General features: G+C 39.3%; 2 protein-coding genes across 2 annotated transcripts; both read left to right on the top strand.

Annotated features, from left to right (window-relative positions):
* The first annotated feature begins 213 nt into the window (after positions 1–213).
* On the top strand, positions 214–12,366 carry copa (COPI coat complex subunit alpha). Its single transcript, XM_067474893.1, has 30 exons — positions 214–423; positions 852–965; positions 1,133–1,206; positions 1,815–1,895; positions 2,005–2,081; positions 2,174–2,283; positions 4,037–4,146; positions 4,517–4,616; positions 4,866–5,084; positions 5,495–5,645; positions 5,751–5,817; positions 5,929–6,004; positions 6,199–6,281; positions 6,587–6,812; positions 6,970–7,108; positions 7,522–7,684; positions 7,847–7,993; positions 8,217–8,406; positions 8,549–8,644; positions 8,738–8,826; positions 9,021–9,144; positions 9,264–9,353; positions 9,471–9,574; positions 9,775–9,921; positions 10,016–10,156; positions 10,335–10,517; positions 10,750–10,860; positions 11,005–11,166; positions 11,282–11,476; positions 12,000–12,366. The coding sequence occupies exons 1-30, from the start codon at positions 384–386 to the stop codon at positions 12,057–12,059; spliced, it is 3,669 nt and encodes a 1,222-aa protein (XP_067330994.1). The 5' UTR covers positions 214–383; the 3' UTR covers positions 12,060–12,366.
* Positions 12,367–12,701: 335 nt separating this feature from the next.
* Positions 12,702–23,432, top strand: ncstn (nicastrin). The gene is made up of 17 exons (XM_067474894.1): positions 12,702–12,848; positions 14,494–14,595; positions 15,040–15,163; positions 15,683–15,804; positions 16,011–16,156; positions 16,623–16,767; positions 16,919–17,031; positions 17,738–17,890; positions 18,016–18,120; positions 18,410–18,487; positions 18,795–18,964; positions 19,075–19,177; positions 19,506–19,604; positions 19,996–20,083; positions 20,330–20,493; positions 21,002–21,214; positions 22,268–23,432. The coding sequence occupies exons 1-17, from the start codon at positions 12,791–12,793 to the stop codon at positions 22,388–22,390; spliced, it is 2,106 nt and encodes a 701-aa protein (XP_067330995.1). The 5' UTR covers positions 12,702–12,790; the 3' UTR covers positions 22,391–23,432.
* Positions 23,433–24,624: the final 1,192 nt, after the last annotated feature.

Raw genomic sequence — 24,624 nt, 5'->3', positions numbered from 1 at the left:
TATAGTAAAAAGTACAGTAGTTCCTAATTACCGGCTCATTGTGGACCAGCCCAGGGCAGCAGGTGTAGAAATTCGTTTTTAGAATTGGCACGTTAACGTTTTGCTCTGTAAGGCACTTTGACAGTGAAATTCTACATATTGTATTTCTATGTGCATTCGCCGTGGAGCTTTCTGCGTCAGCGTTTCACTTGCAACTTTATTGTTCACAGCCGGAAGACAGAACGGGCTACGTGTCAGGAAAAGGGAGAATCAGCTAAATGGGCGAAGGCGACCAGGCCGACTGAATTCATTTCTCTTGAAAATTTTATATACGTTTGAGTTTAGTGCGGAGCTTCATTTTATTGAAGCATTAAAATTTCAGCCTGTACAATTGTCCAGGCACAATGCTAACTAAATTTGAAACAAAGTCGGCGCGTGTTAAAGGTAAGTGTTGGCCAGCTGCAGTTAGCTGAAAAGCTAGCGTTAGCAGACTCCTATTTGATATTTGGAAGTTATGTCTGTTTTTTGGAAACTATTAACGTGTGAAAATATTTGTAACACAGACTCTTCTTTGAGGTCGTTCATGTCACATATTGTTCCCAAACGCAGCTTTAATGGACACGACCATTCTGTTAGCCATCTTAGCTAACGTATCAAACTGCACTATTAACGGTAGAGTAAATTAACTGGACCATTTGATAACGTTAAAGTATAGTTTACATTTACATTTAGTCATTTAGCAAACGCTTTTATCCAAAGCGACTTACAAGTGAGGTACAAGGCAAGCAAAAATCTAGTAATCTGAGCTGAAGTTTGTGTGTATCTATTTAAACCAAACTATTGGATAGCTGACCCAGTCTTTTACACTTCAGGCCTAAGTTTCCATCCCAAAAGGCCATGGGTTCTTGCAAGTTTGCACAACGGAGTAATCCAGCTGTGGGATTATCGGATGTGCACACTGATTGACAAGTTTGACGAGCATGATGGTAAGGCAGTGATATAGCTGATGTGCATATCAGTATAATTACTAATTGGAAAGTGTTTGTATTGTTTATTGTTTGTTTTTTTTAGAATATACTCCCTCTCTCTCTCTCTCTCTCTCTCTAGCCATACACGCACACACACACACTAACAACAAATTTGTTTTCCACAGGTCCTGTTCGAGGAATTGATTTTCACAAACAGCAGCCTCTTTTTGTTTCTGGAGGAGATGATTACAAAATCAAGGTGAGCCTTAAAACTGTTCTGTAATTAAATACTCGCTGCAAAGCCTTTTCGGCACTAAAATGCTGTCGTTTGTATGTATCTTTCATGATGTTCATTTAGTTTCATTAAAGCATCTACCTGGGAGTCTTTAAACGCACTTGCACATTAGCGTTACTTGCAGAGTAGTAGGGAGACCTTGAGTAACATTTGTGTAGGTTGGCAATACTATGAAATGACTCCAGTGAAATAGTTAAAACATTTAATTTTTCACAACATGATAGGTTGTATTTCTGGTTTGTAGGGGTTTTGTGTTCCCCATGCACCCCATACAGCACGTTCCATCTAGGCAGAACAGCAACATCAATAGCAATTACTATAGTTATGTTATCCATGCACATATGAAGCACAAGAACTTGAGAAAACATCTGTGCACACGGTCAGTTGGAGCTTTTAACCACAGTGTGAAATGGCATGTTCGACTAGGGCCTAACAACCAAAGGCTTTTGTACGTGTTTAATGGTGTGTCTCATAGGCTTTTTTGCTTGTTTTATTTTGCAAAACATATCTAATTGATACTCAATAGTATGTTACACATCTCTATGCTGAGTAAATATTCCTGTTCTTACCAGGTGTGGAACTACAAGCTGAGACGCTGCCTTTTCACCCTGCTTGGACACCTTGATTACATAAGAACCACTTTCTTTCACCACGTGAGATATTCTACACACTCTGTATCTTGTCATAGAGGCAAAAAAGGTTGTGTAACGTTGTTGTAATAAGATGCTGTTTTTTTTTTTGTTTGTTTTTTTTTTTCTATAGGAGTATCCTTGGATTCTGAGTGCCTCAGATGACCAGACCATTCGCATCTGGAACTGGCAGTCCAGGACCTGCGTCTGGTAAGTCATTTTATAAATGGCAATGTTAAAACTAAAAGTATTAATATTTTGTTCTATAATGTCTAGTGTCTGATATGTCTTTTCATCCACAGTGTGCTGACAGGCCATAATCATTATGTGATGTGTGCCCAGTTCCATCCCTCTGAGGATCTGGTGGTCTCAGCCAGTCTAGATCAGACTGTGCGAGTGTGGGATATCTCTGGTGAGGGCTTGGGGACTGTGGACCAGAGGACAGTGGGCTGGGATGGAGGAATGGGTGGGGGGGTAGAGTGGTTTCAAGGACAAAGAAGAAGCAGGAACAGAATGAATGTCACATCCTGAATCTCCTCTTCTTTGTCTGCTACTTGTAGAGGACATCTCTCTGTGGGCTCATTGCAGAAACACTTCACCTGATAGAAAGCGACAGGGACATAAACTAGCACATTTATTTATCATATTTATAGTGTGCCAAATCAACATGGGGACAATTATGTATGTGGCGACCCTGAACTCACGGGATAAGCCGAAAGGACAAAAAATAAATAAAATAAAAAAATAGTGTGGTATTTGTGAATGAAACACTCCACTTCTTAACGAACAAATGGGTTTACAGAGGTATAGGGTGTAGTAAAAATAGAAATCGGAGAAGTGTTTCTGTGTCTGTGCATGCACCTAAAATATTTGCTGTTGGTGTTTTTGTATTTTATGTGTATTTATGTTCAAAACTAAACCATTAATTTGCTTGCATCTCCCCTTTCTTACATGTTGACCTTCATACGCTTTTTATCTGTAACATTCTCTTGTTCTGATTGATATGTTTGCTTTCACATTTTTTAACATTGAGCATGATTGCATCTATCCACACAGTTTGTATGAACTGTTGGATCGCATGACATCAGGGTGTACAGTTTTCATGCTGTCCGCCTAAGTCACACGCGCAGCGTCCATGTAGCTTTTTAGGAAGTGTGACTTTGCACTTGCCTTTGCATTATGAGAAGCCCTTTTGTATTCTGGGCTTTTTTTACTGGTGGCTTAAATTGCATCAAGAAAAACTGCAACAATCAACCACTAGCTGGTTTGAAAGTATTAGCTGGTTTTAAACATTTAGACTAAAACAGCACTAAAATATTGTTAATACACCTCTTGCATGATATTGGCATGACTGACTGTACTACTGAAACTAGCATGAAACATGAAATGGTGTTTATATCGTTTGTAGCCATAATCATAATAGTGCTAAACATTTCTCCTAACCCTTAAATGTAAATGTAAGATTCCTAACTCAGCATGTGACATAAACACTAATCAGTCAAGCCAAACTCCTAAGCTCATATTACTGACAACGCCCCATCAGAGCACTTCTTTACATCTCCGACCAACCCCACCCCCATCAGCCAAGTCCACACGCATTCTCTGTGTCCTCCTTTTCCCATGTTCTCCCTGGAAACATCCACATCTGCACATGGGTTCCTAGTGCCATTTCGTTCACTCTGTCATTTCTTCATGCTGTTGAGCTGTCTGTTTACCACAAAATTTTAAATGGCAGGAATCACAAATGCAAGCTGTGTTTTCTCAACATTTTGTTGTCCCGATCACGTTTTGAGTCTGGCAGATAATCATTAACCTTGCTGTGTTGTCCAATCAAATCATAAGCAAATGTGATTTTCACCTGTTTGCCAGTGATTCATTAACCCAATCAACAATACTCCTACATCCATGATTGTTTACAGACTCAAGTTGGTGGGAATTGAGAGAGAGCAGAGGTTGTGTTGGTGTTTTTCATCCATGTGTGTGTTCAGTAGTCCAGCAGTTATCTCTCCTCTCCACATATTACCCTTTCCTGCTTCTTTTCTCCCAATATATTGCTCCCTGTTTGATTATTTTAATCGTTTGCCTTTCTCTCCGACTGTTTTTATGTCTTGTGTAACATAAACATGGCTCCCCCTTGCACGCTGTGCACTGAATGTTGGTTCCAGGTCTGAGGAAGAAGAACTTGTCCCCAGGCGCTGTTGAGACAGAGGTGCGCGGCATCTCTGGTGTTGACTTGTTCGGAGCCTCAGATGCTGTTGTCAAACATGTCCTTGAGGTCAGTTGCAACTTACATGTGTATAGTTATGTTCATGGAAAATTCCAGCTTAATTTATTGGATTTATTAAATTATAAATTATAATTATATATATTTGCAAAACTAATCAACAGTGTGTTTTTGAGTCTTGACTCCAAAAAAAAAGCCCTGTCGAAGTAAAGACTAAACTGCCTCAGTTGGCTTTAACATTAGTAACATCACTAGTATTCTACAGTATTCTTTCCAGCTGTCTTTTGTTAAAATACACATTTTTTTTAAAGGCGTAGACTAAAGAATAATGTTTACTTATAGTTTCAGTAAGCCTGTATCTGAACAGTTGAAAGAGTTGTGTTTGAGTTTGTGTGTCTTAACGCCTTGATTCTCTGTCCAGGGTCATGACCGTGGGGTCAACTGGGCAGCCTTTCACCCCAGCATGCCTCTGATTGTGTCTGGAGCTGACGACAGGCAGGTTAAGATCTGGAGAATGAATGGTGAGTGGTGTTTGAGAAAATACTAAAGTTTAACAAATAAAGTTACGTCCCCAACAAGCTAATGCCCAGTAACCATTAAAATGGAAACTTTTAACTTAAATAGAAAATCAAGGGCCATCATCAAAGACATATTTATTTATATTACTTAAATATACTTGATATGATTTCTTACCTGGTATTTACATTATCTTGCTGTTTACATTAAAAAAAAAAATAAAAAATTCCCCCTTTTTTCCTCCCTTGATCCAGAATCGAAGGCATGGGAACTGGATACTTGCCGAGGTCACTACAACAACGTGTCCTGTGCGGTCTTCCACCCTCGTCAGGAGCTCATCTTGTCCAACTCCGAAGACAAGAGCATCCGGGTGTGGGATATGTCAAAAAGGACTGGCGTGCAGACGTTCCGCCGGGACCACGATCGCTTTTGGGTGCTGGGGGCTCACCCAAATCTCAACTTGTTTGCTGCGGGTGGGTGGTGACACTGGTCTAGTAATAAAAAGTATTGAACCTCATTCACTGTTCTTAAATATATCTTCTTAAAACTCTCTTAGGCACTTTTAACAAAGATTTTTTTTCACAAATGTTCCTCTTATTTCGGATTTGTTTTTATGTAAAAACAGAATTTATACTCACTAAAGACCACACTTGTGCATATTTCATGTTCTTCCTGAAAATATGAAGACTTTTTTTGCATAATTCAGGCCCCCTTTCGTGGGATTTGACGATTTCTAACCGGTGATTCCAAATAATTTATTTACATTGTAAATTTTAAAGTGACTGCTCAGGAAATACAAGAAATTTATGTTTTAATTTCCCAAAAGAAAGGGGAAATACGTGCAAGGTTGAATATTTGGTAAAATGTGTTGTGTGTTCTACAGGCCATGACAGTGGCATGATTGTGTTCAAGCTGGAGCGCGAGCGTCCTGCATACGCTGTGCATGGGAACATGCTGTATTACGTTAAGGACCGTTTCCTGCGCCAGTTGGATTTCAACAGCAGCAAGGACACTGCTGTCATGCAGTTGCGCAGGTAGGTAGTTGTGACAGTTGGTTCAACCATCCCGGTCTGCAATGTTTTCAGACTTTTGTTGAAGTACCTGGAAATGAGTAACATGTTGTCATTATTTTTTGCCAGTGGGTCTAAATTCCCCGTATTCAGCATGTCTTACAACCCTGCTGAGAATGCTGTCCTGCTTTGCACTGTAAGTAACTGAGTTCAAATACTATCGTACACTTAATACTTACCATATGTACTGACACTTCAGTGGAATTGTCTTCCATGTTTTTGATGTTATGCACTTTACATCCTGCAGAGGGCGACCAACCTGGAGAATAGCACCTATGACCTATACTCCATTCCTAAAGAAAGTGACTCTCAGAACCCTGATGGTAAATTTTTATTATTTTTCCCGTAAACACCAAACCTTACTTTGCATCTATATTTTATCTTTTTGTAGTGTGACTGTAGTTAGATATCATGTCATATGATTTATTGTATAATTGCTAATATTTTGCTATTTGGATGCAACAAATTTTAAATGTGCTTTACTTTGTGAAGGAAGTAACATAGATTCCTTTTTCAGCACCAGAGGGGAAAAGGTCTTCTGGTCTGACAGCGGTCTGGGTGGCCAGGAACAGATTTGCTGTCTTAGACCGAATGCACTCTGTAAGTCTTTGCAGAGGTTTTTTTTTTTTTTTTTTTTTTTTTTAAGTGTGTCAATGTCGTCAAAGTTCTTTTTTAAAAGAACTTTGTGTTGCAAAATTTAGTTTTATGATATAAATCATTGAATAGTGTTATGCTGTGTATTTGATTATTGAAAGTCTGTGGAATTAAGTTGCATAAAGTCGAATCCAAAATGTAGAGTTTGAAAGTGATGCTCTAAAGATGTAATTCTTTTTTGTGTTTAGCATGTGTTGTAGTAGAAATTAGCTTGAAATGTGGTTTTCTAATAAGTTTCTTTTGTTTTGCAGCTTTTGATTAAGAACTTGAAGAATGAAATTGTGAAGAAAGTTCAGGTGCCAAGCTGCGAGGAAATCTTCTACGCCGGAACCGGTTCATTGCTGCTGCGTGATGCTGATGGTGTCACGCTGTTCGATGTACAGCAAAAACGCTCTCTGGCCACCGTCAAGATTGCCAAGGTCAAGTACGTGGTGTGGAGCGCTGACACCAGCCACGTGGCTCTGCTGGCTAAACACGGTGAGTAGATAATACCTTTGTGTATAGGCAAGGGCACTTAATGCAGAGCCACAACATCTTTATCTCCTAAATATGTTGAAGCTTAAAAACATTCTGGAATAATTTCGAATAAATCTTTGTGTCTAAATCTCTTTGTCTTTCTTTTTTCACACTGCAGCCATCATGATCTGCAACCGTAAGCTGGAAAGTCTTTGCAACATTCATGAAAACATTCGCGTGAAGAGTGGAGCCTGGGACGAGAGCGGGGTTTTTATCTACACCACCTCCAACCACATCAAATATGCTCTGACGTCTGGGTATGTGCTGCTGGGAAGAGTTATCTCATTTAACACAACACTTGACCTGAGTCTGTCATAATCTGGTAAATGGCTGCAGCGGTAAATGGTACACAATAAGACCTTGCTGAGATAGCACAATAGTTACTGGAGATGCAGACATAGGAAGCCAAAATGTACCAGCTTGACTGACTGACACACTATTTTTAGGTTTTCACTGATCTGATTTCAAAGATTAAAAAGCTTTTTATAGAACAGAGGTACCAGTAACACAGCTATGCTTGTTAAACAACATTTTAGTTTTTTAAGTTACATTTAATTAGTCGTTTAAAATGAATTTGCAATCAAGAATATTTTTTTCACTGTTAAAATGTGATTTACATCTTGTGATTGGATGTTTTTGACGACTTGTAACATGATGCCTCCTTCTTCAGGGACCATGGCATCATCAGGACCCTGGATCTGCCCATCTATGTGACCCGAGTGAGAGGAAACAGTGTTTACTGCCTTGACAGGGAGTGCAGGCCACGTGTCCTCACCATTGACCCCACAGAGTACCGCTTCAAACTGGCTCTAGTCAACCGCAAATATGATGAGGTGAGTCCCTAATGACCATTATCTGTGTAAATGCAAAATTTTGTTTATACCAAAGATCTGCAGCAGAGGAAATGAAATGTCTTGTTACTGTGCATGCTTAGTTTCAGTTTAGTTTCCAAGCGCCAGTTCTGACATTTTACTTATGCCTGTTGTCCCTTCCAGGTGCTCCACATGGTACGTAATGCTAAACTAGTGGGCCAGTCTATCATTGCCTACCTGCAGAAGAAGGGATACCCTGAGGTGGCACTGCACTTTGTCAAGGATGAGAAGACACGCTTTAGCCTGGCTCTGGAGTGTGGTAACATTGAGGTGAGATGCTGCTAATCTATCTTGTTTTTTAATTGAACACATGTACCCAGTTTCTAAATTCTGTAATCCTGTAATTTTTCTGTATGCATTTGTGGAGTTTATGCAAACACATAAGCCAAGATGGCATTGCATTTTTCCTATAGCGTCTTGCTTTGTCTTTTTGTTTTTAATGATATCCAGGTGTAAGTTACTTCCTATTAAATGTCTTTTCTTCACACTTTAGGTGGCCCTGGAGGCAGCTAAGGCCCTGGATGAGCGCAGCTGCTGGGAGCGTCTGGGTGAGGCTGCACTGTTGCAGGGTCACCACCAGGTTGTGGAAATGTGCTACCAGAGGACCAAGAACTTTGACAAGCTCACCTTCCTCTATCTCATCACTGGCAACCTGCTCAAGCTGCGCAAGATGATGAAGATTGGTGAGTGATGATGGCTGTAATAAAAGATTTGTTGTTTCGATTAGTGGAGGATTTGTCTTAAGAGTATTGTCGTGAAGAATATTTACCATATGATTGATTTGTCGTTAAGAATCTTTCATATCTGAGTACTCTTTGTCTGCAGCTGAGATCAGGAAGGACATGAGCGGTCACTATCAAGCAGCTCTTTACCTGGGAGATGTCAGTGAGAGGGTCCGCATATTGAAGAACTGTGGACAGAGTAATTTCAATTTTCCCCTTCATAACTCATTCACTCTTATGCATGATCTAAAACAGGGAATAATTCTGTAACTGTTTGTGTGCATGTTTGCAGAGTCTCTGGCCTACCTGACTGCAGCCACCCATGGTCTGGATGAAGAGGCCGAGGCACTTATGGAGACTTTTGACTTGGAAAAGGAGACGGTGCGTTTGGGACAATATACACATTAACGTGGACAACATGTAGTTTAAAATAATAGCAGTCCATTCTCTAGGTTTTTTCTTAATGTAGCACAGCATTTAATGTGTGGTTTTGTTTTATATAAAGTAGATGCACTGCAAGCATTGTGAATAAATACCTAATTTCATTAAAATAAGTTGAATCCCATGTCTTTTAGGTGCCAGAGGTTGATCCCAATGCACAACTGCTGCAGCCACCTCCACCCATCAACCCTCTGGACACTAATTGGCCTCTGCTCACTGTATCAAAGGGCTTCTTCGAGGGAGCCATTGCAGCAAAGGGTGGGTCGCCGGCCTTCATAGATGCATGCAGTGTTGAAAAATGGCATTTCAAATGAAATTTATGTGGAAATCTTTGGCAACTGATTTTGCTATAATGAAAACAATGTTTTTGAATATAGGAAAGGCAGGTCAGATGGCTGCTGACCTGGACATGGATGCTTCAGGAGGCGAGGGCTGGGGAGACGATGCAGAGCTTCAACTGGATGAAGGTAAACTAAACATACTTTAACCTTTCAGCAAACAGACTGAACCACGTCATCAGTGTTTCTAACGCTCAAAAAAATTGATTAAATAAATTGATTATCCCTTTTGTCTGTCTCTGTCAGATGGCTTCATGGATGCCCCTGAAGGATTAGGGGATGAAGGAGTTGGGAAAGAGGAGGGAGGAGGCTGGGAGGTGGAAGAAGACCTCGACCTCCCTCCAGAGCTGGTGAGGAGACCCAAAACATTATACTGTTAATAAATCAGGTTTAATGCTAAACACAAACAACTCCTGCTTAATTCTTGTCAGATGACTAATGTGCGATGTTGTCAATTATTTATTCTCAAGTAACTTCTCTTCCAAATCTTCTCAGCACTGTTGCTTATTTTACTGTGGTACTGTAGCATTGTCTTTCTCTTAATCAACAGGACATACCGACTGGAGCAGGTGGAGGAGCTGAGGATGGCTTCTTTGTTCCACCAACAAAGGGCATGAGTCCAGCCCAGATGTGGTGCAACAACTCGCAGCTGCCTGTGGACCACATACTGGCTGGCTCCTTTGAAACTGCCATGAGAGTATGTGCACAGTTTGATATTATTTCTTATGACTGGCTGTGACATTATTTTATGCATTGTATCCTACATTTGCTGTTGTCCTTCTCTACTACAGCTGCTGCATGACCAGGTGGGAGTTGTGAATTTTGGGCCCTACAAGTCGCTTTTCATGCAATCTCTGTCCAGGGGGCGCACCTGTTATTTGGGACTGCCTTCCCTGCCCTGCCTGCGCAGTCATCCTCAGAGAAACTGGAAGGTACGACTAGTTTAGCTTAGTTTGTTTGTCATCTGTTATTAAGGATCACAGCGTGTTGTTAATAGTACTGTATTTCATATTCCAGTTTTCTTAAGACTCAGACACTTCATAGTAAAAATGTATCCTGGTCCTCCCTTGTTGTTTCCAACCATTATACAAATGATTTGTTTATTTTTAGGACTGTGGGGCAAAGCAGGGACTGCCTGCAGTGGGCCTGCGCCTCTCTGACCTCATCTCCCGCCTACAGCAGTGCTACCAGCTGACCACTGCTGGACGGTTTGAGGAAGCTGTTGAGCGCTTTAGAACCATCCTGCTGTCAATTCCTCTGCTGGTGGTTGATAACAAGCAGGAGATTACAGAGGTGAGAGTGAGGAAATGCTTTGGCTCTGAGTTAATTTCAAAGTGGAGTAAAAAGATTGCATGAGAAATACTATCTAGGCTGCGCGTGTTGCTGGTTTTTGTTAATACCACTCTACCCCAGCTTACATACCATAAAACTATCAAATAATGTGTTTCAGATGCAGTTATTGAGAATTTTGACTTTATTAAATGTGCAAAGTCCGCTGAATGACTAGCATTTGTTTATGTTTCAGGCTCAGCAGCTGATCACAATTTGCAAAGAGTACATAGTGGGTCTGACCATGGAGACCGAGAGGAAGAAGTTGCCTAAAGACACATTGGAACAGCAGAAGAGGCTTTGCGAGGTGAAGATCTGGGCTTTATGTAGACCCACTTATCTAACCTATATGTGTCACTCTGTTCGGTTTAATCTGTTGTGATTAATTCTGTTACATCTGTTTTATTCTTAAGCAGAATATTCTAAAGAATGTGTGTGTTCTTTCTGACAGATGGCTGCTTACTTCACCCACTGTAACCTCCAGCCAGTCCACATGGTGCTGGTGTTGCGCACAGCTCTAAACCTCTTCTTCAAACTGCGTAACTTCAAGACAGCTGCTGGGTTTGCCCGGCGCCTGCTTGAACTGGGGCCAAAGCCTGATGTTGCACAGCAGGTGGGATTTGCAACATCCCTGACTGCAGTTTTCATTGACACTAACGTTTTCAGTTTTTCAAATTGACAGTTTTGGACTTGGAATTCATAATTATAAATGTCTCACTGCTATCCAGACCCGCAAGATTTTGGCGGCTTGTGAGAAGACTTTGACAGATGCCCACCAGTTGAACTACGATCCCCACAATCCATTTGACATGTGTGCTGCGTCGTTTGTCCCCCTGTATCGCGGACGCCCTGTTGAGAAGTGCCCTCTGTCTGGAGCCTGCTACTGTCCTACATACAAAGGCCAAATCTGCAGGGTCACACAAGTAAGTTGGAATTCAGAACAACATGTTACAACTAGAATGGCTAAAAATAACTATTACATTTATCATAGACATTTTTTTTTACTGTAAAAATGTTTTCAAGAATTTCTGATTGATGAAAGAGTGGAGACAATTTGGCATCAACTTTTGCATTTGCATTTTTAAAATGTGATTATTGCATTTCAACAGTTTTCTGTCATGATACCTTTCAGGAAAGTACACAACACCAGCTTGTATTATGTGGTCAGTGACAAACCGAAAAGTAAATTGGCATATTTCTGACTCTGTCAGCATAAAAAAAAAACAAGCTTAATAAACTAAACTCAAAAGTTGTAGGAGTGGTTGTTGTAATGTGTATTAAGATACAAACTTATCTTAAGGTTGGATTCAGTCAGAATTATCAGTTTGAGGTTGGGTTTGGTTAGTGCTGTCAGTATCTGTTAAAAAAACATAGGTCACAAAAAGTTTATTGATTGTATTTTCCACTGTTTGGGCTTGTAACCTGAAATGTCACCTTATTTCCTAGGTGACAGAGATTGGCAAGGATGTGATCGGCCTGCGTGTGAGTCCACTTCAGTTCCGTTAAGAGGACGTGAAGAGAAGATCTTCAGTAGAACACATCCACTTAGAAGTAAAATATACAAATGCTTGCTCACAGTGATGTTAAACTTCTGTAATTCTGTATCTAAGTCCAGTCACCAACTATCCTGCAAAAAGCTTTTTCTTGTAACTGCTGCTGCCTCGTCTCTGTGCTGTGGTTTTAGTAGAGCTAAATAAATAAATCTCACAGTTTTTTCTTTTCTGCCTTGTATGACATGAATAATTAAAATGAGCAGTGCTGTTGTGTATCTGGGGTTAAAATACAAATAAAAATGTCTGTTTATGAACAGTAATTCACCTGTGTCTTTTGTGTTTTTGATGCGATTTGGAAGCCACTGTGGTTACTTTGTGGCTAATGATACTAAAAGAATTGTGGTGTGTTGTGGTACAAAATTATTCAAAGTTCATCACAGGGCTGAGTCATCAGATCAGAGGGATACAGGGAGTCTAAAGTTGACTCACCCTTGTATGTCATGACTTTTTCTTTATAAGATCGAGCAGTGAGTGGAAAAAGGGGAAATTAGGTAATTAATGGTATGTGTGTTTTAGATATATAATAAAGAAAAATAAAAAAAACTAAGCCCGCTGCGAAGACCCAGAGGTGCCATTTTAACAGAAGTCGGTCCTATTTTCAGGGGAGCGGAATCAGAAGCGGAACCCGGACGTTTTCCATGTCAACACTTCCTGTTGTGTTTTTCTGCTTTTCAAACCAGGAAGATGGATATGTTGTCGAACAAATTGATTATTAATTTGCTAGTTTGTTGGGTTTTCGTCGGTAAGTGGTTTTCTAGCAGTGTTGAATGTGTGTGTACACGTATCTGTTAATGTGCGGAGGTGGTGTCTCTGCCCCGGCGGTTAGCTGGATGACTTCTTTGTGCTCGGAGCCTCCCGAAAGCTAAGCTAGTTAGCGTTAGCAAGAGCTGCCCTGTTTGCCTTTAACGTCAAATGGCGTTTTTTTTAAGTACTACATTTACTGTGGGGCTCGGTGTTGCAACAATTCCTGACACCTTTACACCAACAGAGGGTTCATAAATAATAAAAAAGCCCATCTGCTAAATTTTTTGTATTACTTTTCGCTGAAGTAGGCATAGATTGGGGCTTTCTCATATGAGCAACTCCGCATCAGCGTGACTGCTCGTGATTCCCCTGCTGCGGACGCCGGAGGTATTAAGCAAATTAACCTTAAACTCTAAGATATATTAATGTTATATTTTACGACTATTTTGATTGTCACTAATCTCACGTAACACAAGTGAAGCCACTTTAAAATCGTTAACGACTCTTGCCAAATTCGGCACACCACGACTTTCTAATGTAGCAGTTTGATCAAGTTTAGATTTTACGTTTGTGCCGCTTTTCTGAGCTTTTTTTTTTTTTTTTTTTTGTAGTAAATTATGTGGGTGGACCAAGTAACCAAGCTTTAATAGAAAAAAACAAAAAACACACAAAAAAATCTGCCTTGAAACACTGACTGACCAAAAGATTCCAAGTCTTTTTAAAACTATATCGTTTATACTTTTGACATGCAAGTAAACATCATATCGTGGACAAAGCGGCAGGAAATTCTGAAAATTCCTTTACATTGGATATGTTTTCCTTTTTTTTGCATGCATGGCTATTTCATTGACTTTATTACAATGTTTATTGTGGACCAAACATATCAAACCTGAGGAAGAATACACCATATTTCTAAAATAGTGCCAAACTATTTATGAAGCAGTTAAGATGGCCAACATTTGGAATTGCACTAAAAAAACATTTTTTGCAGATGTACTCAGATCTTTTTGTTAAGTATAAGTCTCAGCAATACTGTTAAAAATAACAGGCCTTCGTTGTTTACTCTTCATTAGAGTAAAGACTAGCTGGTTTAAACAAATGTACTTAAAGTAACATGAACAGTCTCTCTCAGAGTAATTTTGTCTAAGTTAGCATTTTACCACACAATTCATTTGGTTTAATACAACAATCTTATAATAAGAGAAGAGCATCATCATCTTTCAAGTCAGACCTGCAGAGTAATTTCACTTTCTCACCAGCGCTTAGTCTCAGTTTAGTTGATTCAAAGGCAACCTCTCCTTAATCTATATCACACTCATTTTAAGTTTAATGTATGAACAGGAAAACAAGACTTCATTAGTGATTCTTTAAGAAGCCAAGCAAGGAAAAAAAAGCAGCGTAACAGCATTATTGGTCAGTAGGGATTCATCTATGAACCGTAAATGTAGGTTCATATCTCGACATATTGTCCCTATACTTGTTTGCAATTAAAATTGGAAGTGTGTGTTTCAAAAGATTGAACTTTTGTTAAGTTTTTATGACCAATGATTTCGCAGAAATTTGGTTTTCTGTCTGTATAAAGAATTTTTTATTAGTCTGTTAAAATGCTCCTTGTGCAGTTCTTAGTATTTCTTCTCTTGCAGGTGTCAGCTGTAATTCAGTGGAAAAGAAGATTTATGTGAATCTCAATTACACTGTCCCATGTGTGCGACTGCTCAATGCAACACATCAAATAGGATGCCAATGTAAGTAAAGCAACACATTAAAGCAGTGCTTAGTGCTCATCACAAGTATCCAGGATGAATCTGGGACACTTGTTCTTTTGTGTGTCCCCAAGCCATATGTGTGTCTTTTAGTGGATTATGCAGTCTACCAAAACCCGTGTTTTCAGAAAGGTTGCTTCAGGTAGTTCAGTTGTTTTGACAGCTGTAATCTAAGGATCAACGCAGTCAAGTTGAGGATAAAACAAGCATTTTTCTTTCATTAACAAGCTGCTTGTTGCATGAACTGCTGTCATTCCACAAAAACCACACCTGTGCACTTGTCCGTGTTCCATCCAAAAGTTTAATCCCAGAACATCATAGTAAAGAAGAGGTGGACAAACATGGATAGACCAGCTCTAAAAAATGTATTTGATAAAATTGTTATAGCTGGTGGCATATTTCCTAATATTTCATTGCCTCTTTTAGCCTCTTTGTCAGGTAATGTTGGTGTGCTCCATGTGCTCGAGTCGGAGGACAACCTGGACTGGGTCCTGCGCACTGGTCCCAATTCTCCCTATATGGTTATTCTGGAGTACCCGCTCTTTAACAGGTACAGTTAACACATCTACCTCTGCAGCTGGATAACGTACAATCTGTTAAAGACTCTGCTCAGACCGACTGTGTGGCTGCGCCCACGGCCCCCTTTGGTGCAAGTCCTGGGTGTCCTTAATGCACTTCCCAGTTGAAATAAATTAAGGAGCTGTGTCTTCTCACACGGTGTAATTTGAAACACAGCCATAATGACAGATAATCGTCTCACTTCTGGAGGCCCACCCACTGAAACATTGAACTTACGGAATAGTTAGTGCTACAGTATGTAATATAGAGAATAGGTGTTTCTTTGAAACCTTATATAGGTTAGTAATTCTGAACTATAATATTAGATGTTTGAGTTTAAACATCAGTATGTGGCAGTAAACTCCAGTCTGTCATAAACTGAGAGTAACTGAGCTAACTCTACCTGTATAAGCCTGAGGAAAGAAAGCTGAACCACATGTTAAACCTATGTCTGACATGTATTTGTACCTGTATCGGTTCCTCTGTCCTGTGCCTCCCGTCGGCTCATCAGATCCATCATGATGAAGTTGAAGAGCGGCTCTGGCAGGGTGGCAGGCGTCGCTGTTGTGGCGCCAAACACGAACCCAGCTGAGGGCTTCTCCCCACACACAGCCTGTCCCAACGAGAACACAGGTGGGTGTGGTCTCACATGCTAAGACTTATTCTTCAGTATCACACCACTTATAGAAATTAATTTTTTTTCTTTTTATGTGGGCTATTATTAAAAATGAGGGAACAGCTTTATTTGCGTGACTTTTAAAAAAACCTCATGCAATACACGTTCCATGACCGCACCCTTTGGAGTAAGTGCTGCTGTTTTCTTTGTGTGTTTCTCTCAGGTGTTTATTCAGAGAAATACGATCCAACAATGGCCCATTGTAATGTGACAATGTGGAACCCTCTGGGAAATGGTTTGTCCTATGAGGAGTTTGACTTTCCCATCTTCTCTCTGAAAGATGACAATGACACTCGGGTCATACGCCAGGTAAATATGAAACCATAAGATGTTATTTTGTCTGTTAATACCATTAGTGTTTTGCTAAAACATCTGTCTTTGGGATACAAATACTGCTAATAATTTCAAGGCTTTCCTTTTTATTTTTGTAAGACTGAAACTGGAACTGAAACTGGAACTTTGTTGATGGTTAGAAGTCAGGGTAGATAAGGGGAACTGACTGTATCTGCAAACTGAGAGTATTATGTTTGATACACACAGGAGCCACAGTGTAAGTGAAAAATTTAATCCCAAATATGGTAGGTAGTATAAATGTGCCCAAACCTGCCTGTGTGTCCTTAAGCCATGAGCTGAATGCAGCTGTATACGTTATAACTTGTTTGGAGGACTGACAGCTATTTAAGAAATACTAAAATGTTACTGTGGTTTCTGTGATTCTGTAACAGACATACACATGAATAGATTTCATATGTGTAAACTATTTCTGTGTTCACAGTGTTACCTAGACCATAACCGTCCTGTGAACGGAAGTGCTCCTCAGTATCCACTGTGTGCCATGCAGCTCTACTCCCACATGTCTGCTGTCACGGACACAGCCACCTGCATGAGGAGAAATGACATCAACTACAGCATCAGCCCAGGTATTTTACACGTGATCAGTAAATATGATTAATCAATAGTTATTTAAGGTGTGATATAAGTTGCAGTAGATCGAATACAAGATAACAGTCTGATTATGCTATGTTTTCTCATTTCATTTTTGTGTGTGTATGTGTGCGTGTCTCCTTTTAGATATGGTATGTGACCCACTGGGGGATGTAAATATTTGGGCCTCCACCAGGCCTCTTAACAACACAGCCAAAGGCCACAAGATGTGGGAGAGTGTGGTCATTGCAGCAGCAAAGGTGTGTAGCCCAGAAGAGTTCTCCATCTTCTCATAAGCGCAAGTAAAAGTAATACAATAGGCCTGTATCAACCGTTCACACAGAACCACATGTGTTCCATATTAGCATGCGGCTTTCTAAAGCCATTATCTGCAGTGATGTCATTCACTTCGTAAATGTTCCAGTATAAATGTCCAAACTAAGGTCTGCATTCATCTTACAGTCAGTGTTGTACTATTGTTCCTGTGCAAATATTTCGAAACAAGCAAGAGCTGTAACAACAAACAAGTAAATAGACGTGACTGGGGCGCGGGAGCCCTTTTTTTTTCATCGCTCTGCACAAGCAGTACTACATTTGGTCTCTTTATCTTGTGCCTCTTCATGTAATACCACACTGACACAGATCAGGTCTCCGTGGGGCCAAACCAAAACTTGTTGGCAACACGTGCATGTGTGTGTCATGCTGGCCTCTGCTCAGATGTGCATTTTAAAATAAAACATGTTTTCCAAACATGGGTGTCTTTAAGTTTTAGACTGTGGGTCACAAATCTCAAATCTAAGGTGTTTAGAACATTTCCAAAGGCATTTTTGACCATTATCGTACATTTTATTAACTTAATGATCGGGTAACATTTACAACAAGATTAAGATAGAACGGAATTGTTCTACAGTGCACAGAAAACATTGCTATAGTCGAAACACGTGTCTTGAACTCTCTCCTCTGCAGTTGGACAGCAGGTCCTTCTTCTTTGACATCGCTCCAGGAGCAGAGAGCAGCGCCTCAGGCTTCATCACTCTGCTTGCAGCTGCTCACGCTCTCCGTAACGTCACACAGGAGGCCCAACCTAACCGCACCATCATCTACGCCTTTTTTCAAGGGGTCAGTTGTTTACACATCAAGTGTATGCTTCACTAATCAAAATGATATATTGTTTTTTTTTGTTTTAAGTGTACTACCACACCTAACCGTTTGGTTTGAGACATGTTTGACTCTTTTGTCCCTAGGAAACCTTTGACTACATCGGCAGTTCGAGGATGGTGTACGATATGGAGAACAATCAGTTTGCAGTGGACCTGGACAATGTTCACTCAGTACTGGAGATTGGACAGGTGTGTATTTTCCTTTAACATGTTGTGTATTTGTACATAAAAAATTTCAGTGTGTACCAAAAATACTTAGTCCTGATAAAAATATTCATTAAATTAAGTGACCTAATGACCTTAGAACCTTAAACGCATTGTCAGTGTAGTTGTAGCTGTGTCTTGTATCGGTAATGGTAAATGACACGTGCTTGGCCTTTATTACTGTAATGTCACTGTAAATTTTGCAGTAGGTGTAAATTATTTGTAGTTATCATTATGTCATTATCAGATTGTTGAATTTTTTTTTTCACTATAGGTGGGACTTCGTTCTAACACAACTTTGTGGCTTCACTCTGATCCTGTGTCGAGGAGGAACAACAGTGTCAACGAAGAGGTTTGTATCTGCTTAAAGATTCTGTTCTTCTCATTCAGCACTGCTCTACCACCACAGGAACTTATGCACAATTGCTTCTGGAGAAAAAAGGAAAATACATTTATGCAATTACAATAATAGAATAACATTTAAATTAAAATAAATTTGATAGAAAATAGGTTTTGTTTCTCATAAGATCCGTAGTAAAGCAAGTATTCAGACAGAAACAGGAACTGACAAGGTTCATTTGTGAAATATCCTTAAGCACTACGGCTCAACAAAATTTTATAAAATTTGCCAAGAATAACATTCTTCTTGTTTGTAACAGGTGAATAAGCTCCTCAGAAACTTGCACACAGCTGCCACAGGTTTAAATGTGACCGTGGATGAGCCTGGTTTCTCTCAACCACTCCCACCCTCATCCTTTCAGCGTTTCCTGCGAGCTCGACCAATTCCCGGAATTGTCATCGACGATCACCGCTCTACTTTCACCAACAGGTGATTCGGGGTTTATTGACCTACGGAGCTGGACGCTGTAATTATCCATCATGATGGTTCAGTCTATTGTATAAAGAAACTGATATAGTATTTCTCTCTTCCTTGTGCAGGTTTTATCAGAGCATGTATGATAATGCAGAATACCTGAACATATCTTATCCACCAAACATGACGCCAGAGGAGCAGCTAGAATATGTCACTGATACTGCAAAGGTAAGTTGGCAAAGTCAGTTAACAACTTTGGCTTCACGCAGTTTTGGAATTTTTGCAGAAGCATTTCCTGAGCTGTTTCAATCGTAGTTGTGTGCTCTTGAATAAAGAGAGAGTTATTTCAGGATCATGATACTTTTCAGATGAAAATTTCGTTTTAAACATCTGTTTGGAAGTTGCAATCTAAGCTGTTCTCACTGTTTTCAAACTATAGTCAGTAGTCTGAGAGTTTTTTTCAAAGTGAAAACCCAACTTGCAGTATTAAAGTAATCTCTGAGGTGCTATTGTTTAGGCTACTGTTAGAAAGTTGTGCTCTTCATACATGTTATAGAGTCTGACTGAAGTGGCAACCATGGTGGCCAGGACTCTGTACACACAGGCAGGAGGAACCGAAAGCCATCTGAGCAGCATCACTGCAGACGCTAAACTAGTAAGACTGTTTGACTTTATTTACGGAGTAAATAAATGCTCTCTAGCTTTCTTATTTACAAGCCCACTGTTCCTATATAAAGTATATTTGCACTATCCCAACTCCCCCTTTTCTTTTGACTGACTAAGCCCCTCTATCCTTCACTCTGTCCTTTACATCCCTGATCTAATTGTAGTCTAGACTCTCACCTGCTGGAGTTTATTTTATTTTAAATAATTTCACTGGTTCTAATACTTTGATGATTTATTATTTGTACGTCAATAATTTGAAATGTGCTATTAAATAAATATCTGATACAGCTATTTTATCAAAAACAGAAGCATTTTACCTAAATGTATTTCTAATCTTGCAGAACTGACACAGAAACGTGTTTTTGTTTTCTCTCTCTCAGGTAACCCAGATGTTGTATAGTTTCCTTGTTCGGTCAAATAACTCATGGATCAAGCAACTTATCCCTTCAGAATTTGTCACTCACCTGAGTAAGTTGAGCGAAAAAACTAAACATTTTAAGTAAACTCATATTAAAGTGTTGGAAAATAGTCATTGCTGATAGACAGATGATGCCCTTTTTGTATCAGTTTGATATTTCTGGAGAATTTATGATTGTCACTATTGTGCTTTGGGTCTTTTACTCCTGTTTGTGTTTATTAAAAAAAATGTTATGCTGACTGACACAGCTAAATCCTCTAAAACAAAACGAAATTCTTCCGTCTTCTGTCTCTCAGCTGACAGGCCCACAAACTTCTACGTCGGTGTGTACCAACAGCCGAGTGAATCGAGTTTTCTGGTCCAGCACCTTCTGGCTAATCTGACAGGCAGCATTGTCAACGTCACCCAGAGCAATTGTAAGAACCAGAGAGAGGATGAGGACGACAAAGAGAGCAAACATGTAAGACGCGTGGACTCTCTGACTTTTGTTTCCATTTCATTTGGTTTTCTCTGAGAGAAATTATATGATAGCAAGACTAGTCTAATTTGAAAATCTGTACAATATTTAAGGTCTTTAAATAACCTTTGGTGAGTTGTTATTTTATTAACTAATGTTTTTTTCAGTTTACAAGAAAATCATTCATATTCAAGACACTGGAAGTTTTCAGTCAGTATCTGATTAATTACAATTTACTAATTTAAAGTGTGTAAATGTTATCAACTAGATTTAAACTCAGCAGTGCAGAGAAAGGTTGGGGGATGACATGAAATATGACTGAAGACAAAGTGACACCAACAAGATAAAAGTGCACATAAAATGGCTAATATGTTTTTGACAGAATATAAATACATCATGAGCATTTCCATCTATTAGCACTTGGTTGACACACTTCCCACTCATTCCTAAATAACAGTGTATTTCTCTCCCCCCTCCATCACCCTGTGATCCATCCTTCCCCCTTCCTCAGTTGTACTTTTACACGTGGGTTCAGGGTGTGGCACCTTCCAACGGTACACAAAAGGAGGGTTTATGCGTCCGCTCCACAGTTCGTCAATCCAAAGCCCTGTCCCCAGCCTTTGACCTGCGACAGTACACCTCCACAGATTACTCAACGTGGACAGAGTCCAGGTGGAAAAGCATCAAAGGACGCATTTTTTTGGTTGCCAGTCATGATCTGGAGGTAAGTCTACACTTCGCTCATCAGTGTCAAACACGGTACAAAGATTTATGTAAAGAGCCACAATTTGCAATTTGTTGTTATTTTTCTATCATAATGGATTATAATTAATTCACATACTGTAGGTTATGACTTTAATGATATGTTGTAAAGACAAACCAATGTTATGTGGGTGTATAGAGAAAATAATCATGGTGAGGCCTGGAACATAAAGTAGGCCATCAAAACCAAGCACTGATGTATTAGTTATATATCGAGGGAAGCTGATAGTTGTCCAGACAGATTGTTTGGTTATTAAGAAACCAAACTGTTGGTTAGTTTTTATTTTCTTAAGCATTTTGGGGTTTTTGTTGGACATATTAACAGGGTATGAAATTGAACTTGCAGAGTTGAGAAACACTTTATCAACATCTCCTGTTTGACTTTCTATCAAAAAGCAGTATTTGTTGAATGCAGGGACTGTAAAGTTATCTGTTAGAACTAACAACATTTAAATGTGAAACATACAAATACTTACTAGATACTTTTCACAGTATCTATGTTTTTTTTATTATTCCTGATTCCTGATATATCACAGGGCAAAATTAGTTTTATTTGTCGTCTGTGTAACACGTTCTGTTAGTTCTACCTTGGAAAGCATTTCTTAGCTGGCTCATGTTGACAGTGATGGATTACCTATATTTATAATAGCTCAAGCCTCAACAAGTTTCTCACCACATCACATTAAAAAGAAATGAAACTAATAGGTGTAGCAGTTAAAGAATCGTTTGAAACCTGCGTGTACAATGTATATTGCTCCTCTGGTATAAACATAAACATGTTATTGCTTTCAGCAAGTTAGTGTCAGCGTAGTTGGTTGCGCTGCTTGTGTTTATGTCTTGTCTTTATAACTACTTATGATGCCACGTTAATTGCCAACTGTCTGAAGTGGAAAAAAGTGTGTATTAGCACCGGTGGCTGGATGTATTCGTTTTTTTTGTTTGTTTGTAGGTTCGATGGTCATTGATAATGTGCAGGCGTTCTACATGGAGCTAAATCTCCCTTCTCTTCTTCTAGATGTTAACGCTCGGCGTGGGTGTTGGCGTGCTGCTAACTTCCTTCCTGCTAACATATTTCATCAGCTCGAAGGCCGACATACTCTTCAGCTCAGGGAGGGAGCCCACCAGTGCCACCTACTAAACCACATTGAGGACCCTGCAAGCCAACAACCACTACTACTACTACTACTTCTTCTTCTTCTTTTATCCGAACCATACATGGACAGGGTCTTTTCTTTAGAACACACAATGAGTAGGTACACAGACAGGTTAGTCAGAGCAGCAGAAGGGTTTTTGGATGATCACTCCATGTTTACGGACTCACTCAGGTGAGGTGTGACATGATGACTGGACCAGACTGGATTGACCTGGATGGATCTGGACTCATCAGGGTCTGAAAACACTGGTCAGGCACCAGCAGGCCCTGCCAGTGAAAAGATGTCTATATTTCATTTGTTTTAGGTTATTGTTTTTCCCTTTTTATTGTAAGAGAATGTTTTGTTTACTGTGTCATCGGCACTAAGCATTGAACTGTGTGTGTGCGTGTGCGTGCGAACATCTGACTGTGATTCAGTGTTTATGATCAATTAAGTACAGGTGTGTGTGAGAATTGCTGTGTTTGTGCAATACTGTAGCTGTCTTCTCTAATGAAGTTAACTTATCACTCAGCTCTAATGATAAGAGACCACTTTTTTGAGTAGTAAAATATAAATTTAAGGTTTTGCAGAATCTGAAAATATGTGGTGAAGGTCTTGAAAAGTGGATAAATATCTAGGGAATTAAATTAAAAAATTCTCATCAAAAATATTTATAAAATTCAATCCCAATATAAATAGTTACACATTAGGTTTTTTCTGAATGTGTAAACCCACTGTAAGTTCACATATTGGGATATTTGTGTGGAGGATAAGTTTCCAAACATACAAGTGTGGCATTGCTGATAATCAATCCGTATCGATCAGCTGCCACTGTTTTCAAATCCAGTGAGAAAATCCTATGTTTTGACATTGAAAATTTGCTGGTACTGGTTGTGCACTCTTTTAGGTTTTCCACAAAGTTTGTTTTAATTCTGAAAATTGTGACAAAACACACAAGGTTTTAATTTTGTGGATGAGTGTTCATTTAATGGCTGGATGAATTACTAATTGTGATGCCTTGATGATGAAATAAACGGCTTTTTTCCATATTGTCTTTTACAGCATTTTACACAAAAATAGGAAACAAACCGGGTTGGCAGCACGTCAGCCTTTATCAAACAGTAATTTCTTCTTGTTACAATAAGGAATCATCCACCGAATGTGCAGGGAGATGCTACTTCCTGCTTAGAGAAAAGGAATAATTATGTACGGTGCTCTGATAATAAAGTGGATATATAATTTTAAACTGGGACCACTTTATTAGGAACACCTAAATCACTAAGAGGAAGATCTTTGGATGCATGAATGGCTGTTTGCAAACAGAAACGTGTCTTCATATGTATCATCTAAACCACTGGTTCTCAAATGTATTAACCTTGTAACCCTTTAAAAGAAAGCCTTGAGTCTTGGGCACATCAAGAGAAAAAGATTATATTATACAAAAATGTAGAATAATGTCTTTTGCAAATGATCACAAATTCGGGAGGATCAACATTTTTCAGTCTGTTTAAACTTTAATATATTTCTATTCTTTCACCTTTAAGATCTGAATAAGGAACAACTCTTGAGTGATAAGAGACGGCTCAACGACAGACGGACGGTCCCCCCCTCACAACGTTCCATGTAGCATAATAATAGAGCCTAGTTTGTCTTTTATGACAGTTTTTTCACTTTAATATTTATTTCAGTTGTAAAAATTCATCCTACGTGTTTTTAAATCATGGTTGTTAAAAAAATGAAAAGAGAAACAAGTTTCTAAGTATCTGAGTAACCTGAAAGTAAGTAACCTGAAACTTCAGGTTCTTCAAAAAAAGTGGGGAAATAAAAAGCTGAAATATAAAAATTCAGTATCAAAATAAAAGTAGATGGAGTAATCGGTGACGTGCAAAAGTTAGCACTGCCACTTTTGTTTTAGGGGATTTTTTTGGTGTAAAAACAAATCATCCGATTAGCAGGTCATATAGTTGCTTTCACTGTGTCATTATTTATTTAGGATAAATTAATCCAAAAGAAAAACAATTTGTGGGCAATTCTAAGTCCTTACCGCTTCCATAGGATTTATCGAATTATTTCCTAATTATGTGGAGTTAATGTTCTACAGTGAGAAAGATTATTCACACGCATTCCAGACAGTTGCCAATCTTCCCAGAAGTGGATGTACCAGTACATTCAAACCAATGTAAGACAGAACAGCACAGAGAGAAATGCTAAATAAATAAATAAATAAAAAAACAGAGCT

The sequence above is a fragment of the Channa argus genome, chromosome 14, assembly GCF_033026475.1.
Source record: "Channa argus isolate prfri chromosome 14, Channa argus male v1.0, whole genome shotgun sequence".
NCBI classification, from domain to species: Eukaryota; Metazoa; Chordata; class Actinopteri; order Anabantiformes; family Channidae; genus Channa; species Channa argus.
The sequence above is the reverse complement of the archived record's forward strand: the minus strand, read 5'-3'. Positions and strand labels throughout refer to the sequence as shown.